General features: G+C 51.0%; 1 protein-coding gene across 2 annotated transcripts in view; it reads right to left on the reverse strand.

Moving 5' to 3' along the window:
* Positions 1-767: 767 nt before the first annotated feature.
* The window catches only part of PML (PML nuclear body scaffold), a 31,435-nt gene continuing 17,702 nt past the window's right edge, over positions 768-14,500 (reverse strand). The window contains exons 6-10 of one of the 2 annotated variants that reach the window (XR_013975370.1): positions 14,028-14,286; positions 13,561-13,613; positions 6,296-6,446; positions 3,452-5,409; positions 768-884 (exon numbers count right to left, since the gene is read on the reverse strand). Coding sequence is in view for 1 of the 2 variants with exons in the window: in XM_080930345.1 (XP_080786471.1) it covers positions 4,628-5,409; positions 6,296-6,446; positions 13,561-13,613; positions 14,028-14,286 (1,245 nt within the window). In the remaining variant the exon portion in view is untranslated. Of the gene's footprint in view, positions 885-2,324; positions 5,410-6,295; positions 6,447-13,560; positions 13,614-14,027; positions 14,287-14,500 lie in introns of those variants that run through there. The other variant, XM_080930345.1, reaches the window with a different exon arrangement.

A 14,500-nucleotide genomic window follows, 5' to 3' on the forward strand; every position in this document is an offset into this window, starting at 1 on the left:
CGACAGCATGGCCAGTTCTGACTTGCACTGTAACCAGAGATGCGGCCTCTCCGGAAATTGCACATCCTTAACAAAGGCAGCAAGCCCCGCCCCCAGGGGAGGGAAACTGATCCCTGGCGGACAGCGGACAACTTTACTGAAATCACCAATCTGATTTGTCACTGTTCAAACAGCTGCATTCCATAGGGACAACTGTGAAGGAAAGAAAACACTCTTTAGGGAGGTCAGAAATAGAAAACCTTCTGGAGAAGGCCCGGCAAAACTGGTGTTAACACATAAGTCAGGGGAATGTGAAAACTGGATCAAATTATCTTAAAAGATTCTTTAGAGGGTAGCAGTAATAGAACCAAAAGAGGTTGAGAGAAGCTAAGCTGCCCTAAAATTAAAAAAAAAAAAAAATTAGGATAATAAGCTGGAGCGATGAGACCAGGTTGAGGGAGACAGGAGCTTTGAGGGCCTCCATTTCTCATCACCTGAGACTGGGCAATCAGGATGCCACTGGAAGGAGACAGGAACCCCCCACCCCCCAAACTCAAGGTCAGATACATGGTGCAGTGGCCTGGGCACGGGCTCCCTGTGGGATCAGTTCTATTTCTGCTTGTATAGGCAAGAGAGCTGACCTTGAGCAAGACACTGGCCTTGCTGGTACCTGTGTTCACTGCTAAGATGGAGACGAAGGCATTGAATCCACTTGCTCTGGTGGCTAAGTCACAGCATGCAGTCTCCCTCCCAGTCTGTTAGCCAGCACTGAGATTGCACCTTCTGTCCTGGGCTCTTGCCCCTAGAGAGAGCTGCACATGGTTCGGTCTTTCCCGTGACTGGTGGGCTTGGCCCCAATGGGGTTCAGTGAGCTGCAGCTTTCTAGATGCTTCTAAAAGATGGTCCTAGAGAGGGATAAAGCATTAGGGTGCCACATGAGCAGGAGTTCCTCGGAAGTTTTAGGGGATCCTTCATTGCTAAAGCTACACCTGGAGGCTAAAGAGGGAGCGGCTCGGATTTTCTCTGGATTCCCGACCTTTAACCTTCACTCCAGACGCCACCTTGAGTCCAGTCTAACCCCATACCTTACTACCATTTACCCTCAGCTGGACCAATGCACTACACCCCCAATTCTAATCTGGACACCAACCTGGCTCAGCTTTCGCTCTCCTGTGGTCCTTGCCCTGATTTTATCTCTTACCCAACATTTCCCAAGCGCCTTCACATTTACAGGTTTGCTGTGCCCGTGTCCCTGGTGGGCTTATAGTTAATAACGATGAGAAGCAGACCTTTGAAGAATTCCAAGTGAGTGGCATTCTGAGCAACTGTACCTCACAAATCAGCGAGATCGGTAAAATTGTTCTTGATAGGTGTTCAAATAAATGAAATTTGTTCGCCATGGATCAGCTAGCCCTCTCTCGTAGTGCCAGAAGAATATCCTACATGTTACAAAGGGCTGGGATATATTATGCCTGGGCCTCCAATCCCTGCGGAGCCCTGCACAATGGTCCGCCAAACCTCTGGTCAGACATGTGGGCTGTGGCGCCCTCTGCTGACAGAAGCTGGGGGAAATGTGAGCTTGGCTCCTCTTCCACCTGGGATGGTTCAGAGTCCTGACTTAATGGCTAGCTTACCACAACCAGGGAGTCCACACTAACTAGTTGTGCTAAGGGCAAAAAAGGGGGAAAAAAAGAGGCAGGAACCCGGAATGCAGGAGAGCCAGACAAACCTAGGGTGCTGGCAGGGAGTCTCAGACGACCTAGGGGATCCGCTGAGAAGGGCAGGACCAAGGTTAGACTTTGAAGGTGAAATGGAGTAGGGTCCAGGGGGCAGAATAGCAGGCGCCTGGGTAGCATTTGGGTATTGGGCAGGTTGCAGTAGCATGGTTGGGTCTAGGCTAAAGCAGACCTTCAAGGGACATTCACAAGGGCATGAGCTAGCTTTTGCTCCCAAAAATGGGCTTGGGGCAGAAATAAGCCAAGCAGCCCCAGGAAGCCTGACCTTTATTTCAGGTCCTTCTCCCATTTGGTGTGTCAGGAACACAGAGCTGCTATGATGTGGTGGGGTCTGACTCTCCTTGCCTCCCTCCCATAGCTCTAGATGCCTCTCTCCCAACACAGTGTGTCTTGTTACGTTGCTAAGGCTTGGTGTTTGTTTCCTTAAAAAGTGGTAACTCTCATCTTATTTGTCCGTAAAATAAGACCTTAAGTCACAAACACTGCTCTCATTAATTCCAGCAAAGATCTCACAAAGTAAAAATATAATATACGTTATCTCATTTTACAGAGGAGCTGCTGAGAACAAGGCAGTTAGGTGTACCAGATCAGGGCCACAACCGACCAAAAACCTGAATCCCAACTTCCAGACCAGTAAGGTTTTGGTGGGTGTATCTCTGGGTAAATCTTGACAAAAATTAAAATGGGGGCACACACAGCGTATCTAAACTTTGATATGTTTTGGTCAAAGGGCCCAGCTGAGTAACTAAAGCAGTGGGGCTTAGGCATCTGGGACAGAAAGTGGGGTACAGTGGTGGTGTTGTTGAAGGAGCCTGGCAGTTCACCCACCCAGCTTTAAAAGTTCTAAGCCAAGCCCCACCCAGGGTATCAAAGACAATGGATGAACCACACATTGCCAATTCCCTATGCTGCTCCCTGAGTTCAGTTTATCGGATTTTATTGCCAGCTCTAGAAACTTGAAATCGGGAAAGGGGAGGGCCCAGCAGCCAGGTTCCTGCAGGTCCTGGCCTCTGGTTCGAGCCTTGAAGTTGGTGCCTCTCACCTTTGGAAACCATCCTGAGGAATAGTCCACCTGGGTTTCCCTACGTGAAGTAGAGGATTCATTTCCTCAGCTCTGCCAGACTCTGAAAGACTTTTCCCAAAGCTGAGTTGGGCAATTCACCTGCTCACCCATGCCTGGAAGAGCCTTTTGTCCCCAGGAAAAGAGGCAGCTCGAAGGCTCCTCTGGGGAAGGGGGGTGAGTAGAGTCTGTGATTGGAATGTTAGGGTTTCTGGATTCACCAGTTTACTAAAAGCTGCCATTAATCTATCATCAGCTGAGACAAGCAGTCTGGTGAGGCTAAGACTCAGTCGGTCCTGTTTAGTTCAGGGGTAGGCCGAGGGCAAGGTATGAGACACGGCCCTCCTTTCCCTCCCATCCTTATCCCCACCCAGAACCTGAGCTCTGATGGATGGTTTCCGGAGTTCAGCCTTAAGGCGGTAGGAACGAGCTTCTACAGCACGCCTTAGAACAGCGGCTCCCAACCTGTTGGTTGTGACCCACAGTGGGAGTCAAATGACCCTTTCATAAGGGTCACATATCAGATATTCTCCATGCCAGATGTTTACGTTACAGTTCATTAACAGTAGAAAAATTAGTTATGAAGTAGCCACCAAATAATTTTATGGTCAGGGGGTCCCACAACACGAGGAACTGTATTAAAGGGTCATAGCATTGGGAAGGCTGAGACACTGACTTAGAACACCCGTAGGATGAGTCAGAGGTATGGGCACGCAGGCATCACCCATATGGAAGCAGAGGCCACCGAGTTGTCAAGACTGATACTCTGGGCTATCTGGAAAACACCCTAGGAACAAGCAGAGAGTAGGTCAGGGTGAGGGGGGATGAAGAGCAACAGCAGTTCAGCCAACCACAGGGAACAACTGACCTCCAAGATGGCCATAAGACAGGGACCAAAGGCTCCAAAGGAGAGCTGGGGTCCGAGAATAAGGATACTTCTTATCTGCTGCTCTGGTAACCTGCTGTCTGACTCTGAAAGTCCAGGATGGTAGAGCTTGCTGGGGACTGAGATACTACCGCAGGTCAGCCAGCCCAACTCACAGAACACTGGGCTTCTGGCCTTTCCTAATCATACTCCATGTGCACGGCCGGGGTTTTCTCTGCTGCCCTGTGGGGGAATGTGTGGTCTGAGGCAACAATGGTGCTCAGAATTGAGCATACAGAGCCACCTGGAGAACTTAACACAACAGGTTCCAGAGAGACCTTTGGTAAAGCCCACAGGTCCACCATCCCAAGCTTGAGATGCCAGTGCTCTAAAGGACGTCCCTTGGAAGGGCTGAGCACAGGGAAGAGTTGGGTGGCTTGAACAAAGTCTGAAGGGCCAGCCTGTGGAAACAGGTATAAATGGATAGACAGCTCCTAGTTCTCGGCTCCTGCAAAGCCCCTTTGGAACAGAAGTACTTTTAGAAAACTAAAAGGGAATACAGTTGGCCTCTGGTCAGTTGGGGCTGAGAAAACCCAAATTTATGAGGGCAGTTTGGTTCGAAAGGCACTTTGAGTGCTCGTGGGGCTGCTGGTACAGCAGTGGGTGCCACGTAAAATTATTTGTGGGCTATCAGCAGGTCACTTGGGACATGAATTGAGCATCCACAGAAAGCTGCAAGGCCACCTATGGTACTGGTAGGTGGCGACTGGGGTCCTTGGGACCCCAGAGGCCATGCCTTCTTTATCTAAGCTTTCCTGGTTCTGGCTTCTAAAAAGGAGGTCTAGGACTGGGGTGGCCTTTGGTGTCCGCTGCAGAAATTGCAGAGGAAGGGGGTTTGGTCCTAAAGAAAGGACACCTGTTCGGAACTAAATGACCAGGACCTGGGAATGCAGTGAAGGCTGGGGCCCCTCCCTCTGTGCTGAGCAGCTAGGCCAGGCGTCCTGTATTTTCAGCTGTGTCAGAGAAAGCAGCAACACTGCCTTCTGCCCCGGCAAGGGTATGACCTTCCAAAACTCCTTCCATGTAGGTGCTCAGAGCCTGCAGGAACTGGGCAACCTGGGCAGAAGCTGATGACGGGGTGGTCTGCAGGTTTAGATAGCAGACATACTTCTTCAAGCCCTCTTGCCCGTTGCTGCGGTATGCCTTTAGCAATTCTAGAAAGTTCACGTTGCGGAGGGCCAAGAGGCGGGCCTCGGGCTGCGGCAGGACACTTGCCTGAACTAGGGGTTGCAGGGAAGCAAAGCACTCTAAGCTACTGAAGGTGTAGATATGCTGGACCAGCGGCAGTCCTGGAGAGACCTCAAGGAGGCTGCACAGGTCTCTCATGGCCAGCACAGCGGCCAGGGCACTCCGTTCACTCATGTTTCTCGCCAGGTAGATCTTGGCTAGGTTCCTAAGTCTGAAGCTGCTGGCGCCAGGTATGCGTTCCCGGATGAGGGGCAGCACAGCCAAGAAACCCGAGACGGTCGCCTGGAACTCCTTCAGCTTGTTAATATCATTCAGGGCCTGGAAGAAGATGGGGAGCTCGGGCCCCCATAGCCTAGGACACGCCAAGATGGGATGGTGCATGGAGGTGAGGAAGCCGAGGAAATGCTGCAGCCCGGACTCCAGGGAGACGGCCTTAGAGTAGACACTGAAGGTCTCGGGCTGGATGAGCACTCGGAACTTGCTTTCTCGGTTCACAGCTGCCAGCTGGCTAATTTTCTGGGCTAGGCAGGAAAGAAGGGCAGGGTGAGGTTTCGGGGTTCAGGAGGCACTGGGGTGGGTGCAAGGTATCGATCGGGCTGCTGACCCACTGTCTAGAAATCCTACCTTGAAGCCTGCTGGCCGGTACCAAATATCTCCATAGATCTTGCCTGGCTCTGATGGGAGGGGGAAGCTCACCTGTCTGTCTGTCCTGCGGTTGGCTTTTCCTATCCCTCCTGCCCTGGAGCTTGTCCAACCCTCAGAATTCTGCCCCACTTTGTATTTTCTCAGCCTCCACCTCCAACAGAGACCCCCATAGTGTTTCTTATTGGCCTTTCTGTTCCCACCTCCAACCCCATCAGTCCCTGCTGGATCAGAGCCCTGGGCTGCATTCCTTAAGGGCATGGCCCAGAGCCTCCTCCTGAAGTCCAAAGATGGTTTTTCTGTGCTAAGGAATACCTGATGATCCTGGCTAGCTGGCCTAGCCCCAATACCCGGCCCGTAACTGTTGATCAGAGTAAAGGGCCAGAGCTGAGGGGCCAGGGCACAGATGACAGAGAGGAATCCAACTAAGGGCTTCCGGGAAAAGGAGTCACAACTCTCTGTGACTTGGGTTATGTAGGCCTCCCATGTATCTGCTGGTGTACTGGGCCGTATTCTGGGAAATTGTGGTCATACCCAAATGTCAGCAGTGGATTACTTGTCAACAATACACTATATACACTGGAGGTACATGCCTCCCTCCATGCCGTGGTTACACTCCAGCAGATATGGCAACACTTGGCATCCCAGGTCTGTCCATCTAGCTGTCATGGCTGGCTGGAACCTTAGAGGTGGCTCTACTTGCATTTTCCCTGGGGACTCAGACATTAAGCTAAAAAGAGGCAGGGTAGGTTTGGGGGAACCCACTTTCGTTGTCAATCTTGAGGTCAAAGAAAACCAGGGTCCTGTCTTCCAAGTGGGTTTCGGTGAAGCTCTCATCCAAGGCCCTGAGGGAATTGGGGCCCTCCAGATGGATGTCGCTGGACTCAGTGCCACTGTCATCCAGCTCGTGGGAGGACTGCAACACAAAGAGGCCAACAGGTCAGGAGTTCAGAGGCCTTGAAGGTCCAAGGCTAGGCAAGTTTGCCCTCTGGGGCAAGTGTGCACACAGGGAGCTGTGGGGACGTTACCCACCGGCACAGTCAGTGCCTCTCTGTGCACAGGAGAGGGTGGATTAGTGGGGACGCACACACATGTAGGCAGGTGTGAATTGGATGTGCCCCATGTAAGGGTTGCACACATGTGTAGGCAGGTGTGAACTGGATGTGCCCCATGTAAGGGTTGCACACATGTGTAGGCAGGTGTGAACTGGATGTGCCCCATGTAAGGGTCCCACAACATAAGCCAGTACACACGGCTTAGGGAGAGAGGTATGAAAGGGTAAGACCTTGCTGGTGAACAGGAGTGTGTCCAGGTGTGTATGTGAGACAATTGAATCTATAGACTGTGTTGACACAAGTACATGGAAGTGTGAGACAGGGCAGGATACGTTGTGCTTGCAGAGGCTCAGAGAAGGGGCCAGTGACTCTGGTGGGCAAGGCCTGAGATATCTGTGACTCATTTCCTCTCTAGAGCAGACTCAGAAGAAGCAAACAGCACAAATGGAGGTGAGAGGAAGGAGCCTCATCAGCAACCACAGGTGATTCTTTGGAAGGGGAAGGAGACTGTCTTTTCTTGTCCTCAAAGCCAGCCTGACCCACGATATCTTGCATTACAGGGAAGGCAAGGGTGGCTGGACCCCTTGAAGTCCATATCAAGGTGGGCACAGACCCCCTGCCTGGGGGATTTCCCTAAAGGTAGTAGCTCAGACCCCCAGATCCTTGAGTTATTCATACCTCAGCTGCACAGGGAAGCTTGGGGTGCCGGGACCCACCCCAGGTTTAAGGCCCTGCTCTCCAGCATCCAAGTTGTCCTGGCTGGAACAGCATTTGAAAGCCCTCATGGATGGGAAGGGTGTTCTCTAGCTCAGATACTCCCAAGGAGCTGGGGCTACAGACAGGGTAGAGCCTCTGAGGATAACTAACACAGAAGTTACTCATCAGCACAGCGGATGAATGTCCTACGAGCTCCACTTCTGGAGATATCCTCCACTTGTGGATATAGCCCAGGAGGAAGAGATAGGAACAGTGTCTCTGGGCCAGCTGGGGAACTGCCTTCATCTTCACACATCGCTTATGGTAGGAAACCTCATTTCTAGATCTGCCTTCTCTGGGGGAACCTGTGGGTGTCTCACTAACAGGATGCCCCCCTTTCCTTCCTCTGAGCTGTGGCTAAAGGAAAGGCAGGGTCTGTCTTTTAGCCTGGACACCCCCCCGGCTCTGCCCCCAGGAACTGCCATGCACTATGGCAGAGTCTGGTCTCACTGGAACACCATGTACCCAAGCTAGGCAGCTGTAAACTCCTTAGTCTCTTCCCTTAGATCTCAAGCCAGCTTGGCAGGAATCGACCATTTAAGCAAGACATTTCTAAAGACAAGAGTCTATAGGAAGGGCACAGAGCATCTGGACCAGCATCTTTCTCTCCTAGCTCAGCAAGGGAGTCTCTGGTCACACTGGAAGTCCTCACTCCTCCATCTTATTTTAAATATCAGGAGAGCTGGGTGTGGAGTAGGAGGAGGAAGAGGGAAGGAGAGAAGAAAAGGAGGCAGGGAGACTGAAAAAAGTCAAGAAATGCTTTAAACGGAGGCAGAAGAGAATAGGGCTGAGAAAAGAGCGTTTTCACACAGGCAGAAGTGAGACCAGCAAAGAGAAGGCCAAAGAATTAAAACAACAACAACAACACCCACAAAGCCCTGTGGAGTGAGATGGTGAGAGACCAAGGAACAGAACAGGGGACTTGAGTGACCATGAGCCATTAAGCTCTCTTCCCTTCCCTGTTCTCCAATGGAGTGGAAAGCCAACCTTTCTTGTTCAAAAAAAAAAAAAAAAAAAAAAAACAAAAAAAAACAAAAAAAACATTCTTCTCACACAGATATGCAACTACACCCCTTCCCCCCCCCCCCCCCCCCGTTCAGTGGTGTTTTGACATTGGCTAGGCCTCTGTAGCATAGCAAGTCCCAGCTGTCCAAGGGACAGTTCAATTAGAATCTGTGGGGGTGGGATCCGGCAATGTGCTGTTGCTTAAAGTCCTGAGTGCACAGTCAGGTCTGAGACCCTGTGGTCTGCAGGCATTCATTCCATATTTGATGATAAGCTCAACAGACAAGGTCATCTCCTTTTGGAAAGCCGATATTTAGCTTGAGGAGTCATCTAGAACCTTCCACTGATGCTCAGCAAGAATTCTGATCCTGAAGAACTTGCTCAAGCCTACGCTTCAGCTACGGCCGGGCTAAGTTTAGTGTCTCTGGGGTTTGCGGACACTGCTCTTGCGTCTTGAAGGCCTTGGAGACGAGGCACAGATATCAGCACAAGGAGGCCATGTAACTGGCTGCTATGACCCTTCTACCTGCTGCTCCAGGCCTTCTGCAGGCAGCTCTGCTCCTGGGCACACAGTTCCCACCTTCTCTGCCAAGCACCTAATACACACGCTTATCAGAACCATGGTGGCATCTCTGTGCCAGCTGCTGTGCATGGGTCTCCCTTCTTCTGCCAGCCATCTTTGCTGGTCTGCCAAAAGCTGCCCCTGTTCCTGCTTGATCCTGAGACTGTCAAGACCTCTGGTCATGGGTCATAAAAATGGGTGAGAATACCTAGCTCTTCTGCTGCAAGACTCTGGCTAGGTGCAAGGCCCACCCATCTTTCCAAGGCTTAAGCATAGCTTTCCTCCCATGGTCTCTACAAGAGACTAGGACTTGCCTTCTCTCGAAATCTGAGACCCTGCTGCCTCATCTAGTAAGAGTGAGTTCTCCCAAAACACTCCTCCTTGGGCAGTTTCTCCCTCGGGACAGGGAAGTCTTGTAGCCAACATAGATGCAGGCCATGCTGGGGCTTACCCCTACTGTCTCATTTGGAAAAGGTGGCACTTCAGCAGGCCAATACTGTAGAAAAACCCCTCATTCTAAACAAAACAAAGACCCTACAGAGAGGACATAGAGATGGGTAGCCTGGACCACTGTCTGTCCCTCCAAACTGCAAAGTGGAGATTTGTGGGGAGGTGTGCTACCATATCTCAGGGGCTGGGAAGGGTTCTGGAAGACAGGAGGAAAAGGCATGAAAGGTTTAGTTTATTTCTAAATTTGGGACTTCTCCAATGATTAGTTTTTACATATATACACTAAAGCAATGGATTCTTCCGCCCCGCCCCCCACTCGCTTGCTCTGCACAGTGAGCAATGATCACCTCTTCCTAACCTGAAATGTGTATTTCCCTCCTCCCTTGGTGATCCTGATAACCCACTGATGGTGGGTTAGGCTCTCAGTGTCCTCTCCCCACCTGCTACATTGCTTGTGGCATCTTCTGAGCTCAACCATGCACAATGTCTGGGGAAACTGCTGGAATATTTTTCTCCACTGTTTCTTCCTAGGTTTCCAATTCCATCCAGGGCCAGTAGCTTGCACATTCTCAAAGATGATGATGAGATAGAAAAAAAATGTCCAGGAAACAGAAGAACATAGGCAACGGAAAGGCAAGAATCGGAGGTTGGCTACAGGTGAGAAACAGTTACGAGGGATGCCCTGCCTCAGCACATGCCAGAGGGCTGAGTGATAATCCAAGGGGAGAGACAGAGAAAATGTGCACAGTGCACATGGGGCTTAGGCAAAGCTTCTGGAAGGCCCTGGCATTCTGGTCTAGCAGGCAGGAGCAAGTACGAACATCAGCTCCTTCTAGACAACAACTAGTCGGAGTGGGTTACCCTTACCCAGAGACTGTACACAGTATAGGGGAATGAGGGCCCAGAACCAAAGCCAGAATGTCAACCTTTACAAGAGCAAGAAGACCTGGAATGGAGCACCCAGAAATGCAAAGAGAAATGGACTTCTGAGAAAGGCCGACCTGGTCAAGAATGCTATGAACTATTTAGGACCACAGTGCTGAGAGGCCTAGAGCTTCCCTGGTGCCGACGGTGTAGGCATGGTGTGGAGATGCAGAAAGTGGGGTGAGAAACTTAGGCCAAGGGGGAGGCAGGGACTGGGCAGTGATGGCAAAAAGGAAGTAGATGAATCAGAAGACACAAGGGGATGAGCAGGAGATAGAGTAAGGCTTCTCATGGGCAGGGGCTGGGCCAGGACTCAGGTCTTCAAGTCAGGCAGACTTCCCCTCCAACCAGGCAGAAATGACAGAAGAAACCAAGTGCCAACAGCAGGCAGATCTGTAATTAGGTAGCAGATGCTCACCATTCCCACACTGCCAAAGGGGCTTCTGTTTCCTCCCAGGAGCAGAAGGTACAGTCAACAGGTTAGAGGGAGGATCAGGATGAAGCTCAAAGAAGTGTCCCCTGAGGAGCCAAACAAGAACAGGAGGGTATAGTCACACCTTCCTGCGTGGCTTTTCTCTAACATGTCTACAGGGGGCAGCAGAGAGTCAACAGGGAACAGACTCCCTGAAGAAGCCCCGAATCTTCCTGTGGTGGTTTCTGCCAGATCTCCATTAAGATAATAATAGAAAAGGAAAGAGCTGGTAGGAGGTGATGGTGGATTTATGGGCTCAAGGAGCATGAGGCTGTGGTCTGGGTCAGAGCAGGCCGTTTAGAGATGGTGTTGAGGCATGTGGCGTGGCCATACGGTTGGCTGCCTGCTGAAGTGACTGACAGGCTGAAGATCCTCGAGTTGTCAAGGCGCAGATGTTAGATGGTGAGTGTTGAAATCAACCAGGAAGAAATCAAGACATGAAGGGAAGGAAGAAATCTAGGGGGTTAGGCAGAAGGTCCTATCTTTCCTCCATGTGAGAGAAGGTGAGCAGATGTCTGAGACGGACAAAGATGTCAAAGCCACCAGTGATGGACAATAGTATAGGCCTTGCCCTGCTTTCCACGTTGGATGATCACAGAGTGGAGGGAAGAGAGCCACGGTCTTCCCCCGAGTAGAGCTTGCATGCAGTGAGAAGACAAATGGCCCTGCAGGGAAGATCCTACACAGTCTCTGGTGGCCACAGGAAAAAGGGTTCACAATGGAGATTACCTTAAAGTATTTATTGAGGGCTGGAGAGATGGCTCAGTGGTTAAGAGCACTGACTGACCTTCCAGAGGTCCTGGGTTCAGTTCCCAGCAACCACATGGTGGCTCACAGCCATCTGTAATGGGATCTGATGCCCTCTTTCAAAAGTATTTATTGAGCAGTCATACCTGCCAGGCTTTGGGATGGACAGAATCTTTGCATTGGTGGACAGAGATATCTGGCTATAAGACTGCAGAGTAGCCATGGGGGAGGGAAGAACTCAGTCTCTCACAGACCCGTCTGATAGAGGGCACAGGCCTGGACTTGTAGAGATGCAGCCTCTTGGTTGGAGAGGGTGGTAGTAATGAAATTTCAAAGACTTCAAGGAGGGCCTTGAACTTGGGGATTCTCTGTGAGGGCTTTGTTAGAATCTCTGGGGTTGGGGTCCTGCTTCCTGAGCACCACCCATGGACGAAGCATTGGGCTGAGAAGCCATGGAGGAGCAAGGGAGAAAAGGCAATTTGTAAAGCCGCTGGAGTCCCGGAGGGAGTGTCCAGGGGACAGGAAGGTTCTGTGCATCCAGCAGAGTGTGCTGATACCCCTCTGTGTGTGGGCATCAGCAGGATGCCTGGGAAGCCCTACAGTGGCAGGAGTGGTGGCCTGTGTTGGGCACAATACCCCTGGTGGGTGTGATGAAGGCAGGTGGCTCTCCTTGCTTTGTGTGAGAAAATACAGATCTAAGAGAGGATAGCAGCAACTTCTGGCCAGCGTTAGGCTGACTGGAAGACTTAGAGTCAGGGCTTGCTCAGTAGGATGATGGGAAAACCAACTCAGTGGGCAGCAGAGGCACTGGTGTACTGCAGGTCCTACTGGGTGGGAGGTCCAATGTAGGTAGGAGGTTCTTCAGGTGCTCAGCAGGGAGGTGTGTGCTAGTAATGAGAGGTCTGTAAACTCTCCAATACAGAATCTCAGACTGTGAGCTTGGGGACCATAGGGACCTCTTACTCTCCTCATGCTTTGCTTTCCCTGAACACATAACAGTCTTGTCTCTGATGACATGCCTCCAGATACAGATGAGTCACTGGTTTCATAAGATGCCTTCAAAAAAGTTTTTTTTTTTTTTTTTAACATGAAGTAAAATCTTGCATAGGGCTTCTGTGGTGGTTTGAGTGAGAGTGTTCCCCATAAGCTTCTGAATCCTTGAACCCCAGCTGGTGGAACTATTTAGGAAGGATTAGGAGGTGTGTCCTTGTTAAAGTAGGTGGGTTACTGGGAGTGGACTTTGAGGTTTCAAAAGTCTATGTCATTCCTACTTAGCAGCTCTCTCTGTAACCTATGTTTGTGGATTAGATGTGAGTTCTCGGCTCTGGCTCCAGCACCATGCCTATTGCCTGCTGGCAAGCTCTCTGTCATGATGATCATGGAATAACCGACTGAAATGACAAAGCCAAATAAGCTCTTCCGACTCTAAGATGCCTTTGTATTGATGACTCTCCCCAGCAATACACAAGTAAATAAGACATCCCCTGTCCATCACTGTCACCCATGGGCATACTCTACCTATCACTCACCTTCGCTGGCTGACCTTGATGTTGCTTTTCAGTCAGAATCTCTCTACACAGCCCTGGGTTTCCTGGAACTCACTCTATACACCAGGCTGGCCTTGAACTCAGAGATCCAGATCTGCCTTTGCCTCCCAAGCACTGGGATTAAATGTGTGATTCACCACAATGCCCAGCTCATTGATTAGTCAGGGAATGAACTTTTGTCCAGCTTTCCTCATGGAGTACTTAGCAGAGAGAAAATACACAAGGAAGCTCTAGAGAGGGGCTTAGGATATTACAGAGGATAGCTAAGGCCTGGAGCAAGCAGCCCAGCCAGCACTGCAGAGGTGTTCTTGCCGGGTGCAGAGAGAAAGCCAGGATGCCATAAGCATGCATCTAGTTCCTGCAGTCTGTCCTGGTATGACATAGGCTTTATTGCCTTGCTGGGAAATTTCCCAGGTGCCAGGTGAGCCTGAGAGTCACCTGCTGTGGCTGTAGCCTTTGGGACCTTGAACAAAGGGAGGCAGAAGTCCTAGACTGAACCCCGAGTTACTCACCAGATTCTCAACATCTGAGTCCTCTGAGCTGCTGATCACCACGATCCGCTCCTCTGAAACAGGGAGGGGGCGGCAGCATTAAATCCTTCCTGGGATGTCCACTGGCCAGGGTGAGACATCTAGGAGAATCCCAGTAAGCCAGTGGGCTGAGTATGATGGACGCCCTGCCCTGGGTGCGTTAGGAGGAGATGGAATGCTTATGTCCGCAGAGCACAGTGCTTGGTACTGGCAGTTTTGAAGGGAAGGAGGCTGAGCTAAGGTCCCTCGGGTGTCTCACACTGGAACCATAGCAAAGTGCAAGGTAAGCTACTGGTGCCATACTCAATGACTGCTCAGAGTAACTGGGGCAACTGGTGACTTTGAGTGCCCAGGTGGGATTAGAATGTGAAGCTGGGGCCTGGGGTGTTCCAGATGTCTGAGGGCAAGATGACAATCTTACAGAGGGTTCCTCTGCCTAAGCCTCCTACCTGTCTCCCCGGTGTCACTGGTAACATTATTGTTGCTGGGCAGGAGAGTCTCTTTTTCAGGAATGATGCTCTCGGGGCTGGAAGTCCCATCCAGATGGAGAGGTGAAATGGCCTTGGAAGTGTTGGGCCTGGGTTGCTCAGGAGAGCTTGTCACCAACCTGTCCCCATTCTCCTCTGTGGACTCCATCTTGATGATCTTCCTGGAGCAATTTCTGTGGCAGCATTTCCTCTTCATGGGGCTGACTGTCTGAGAGGCCTCCTGAGGAGTGGGGGAGGTACAGGGGTGACTCGGGTGCCTCTGGTGTTGCTGGGCTAAGACAACATGCTATGGTATGTTTTTGCTTCTGTTCTTTTGTCCATGCTGAGCATGCATCTGCAAACAGAGGCTCTCTCAGGTTACCAAGCACACTGGTCATGGCCACTGAGCAACAGTCTCAGTTGGTCTCATAGCTTTGCTGTCTCAGTATCCCAGC

Source organism: Micromys minutus, assembly GCF_963924665.1.
Source record: "Micromys minutus genome assembly, chromosome: 16".
In the NCBI taxonomy this organism is placed as follows: domain Eukaryota; kingdom Metazoa; phylum Chordata; class Mammalia; order Rodentia; family Muridae; genus Micromys; species Micromys minutus.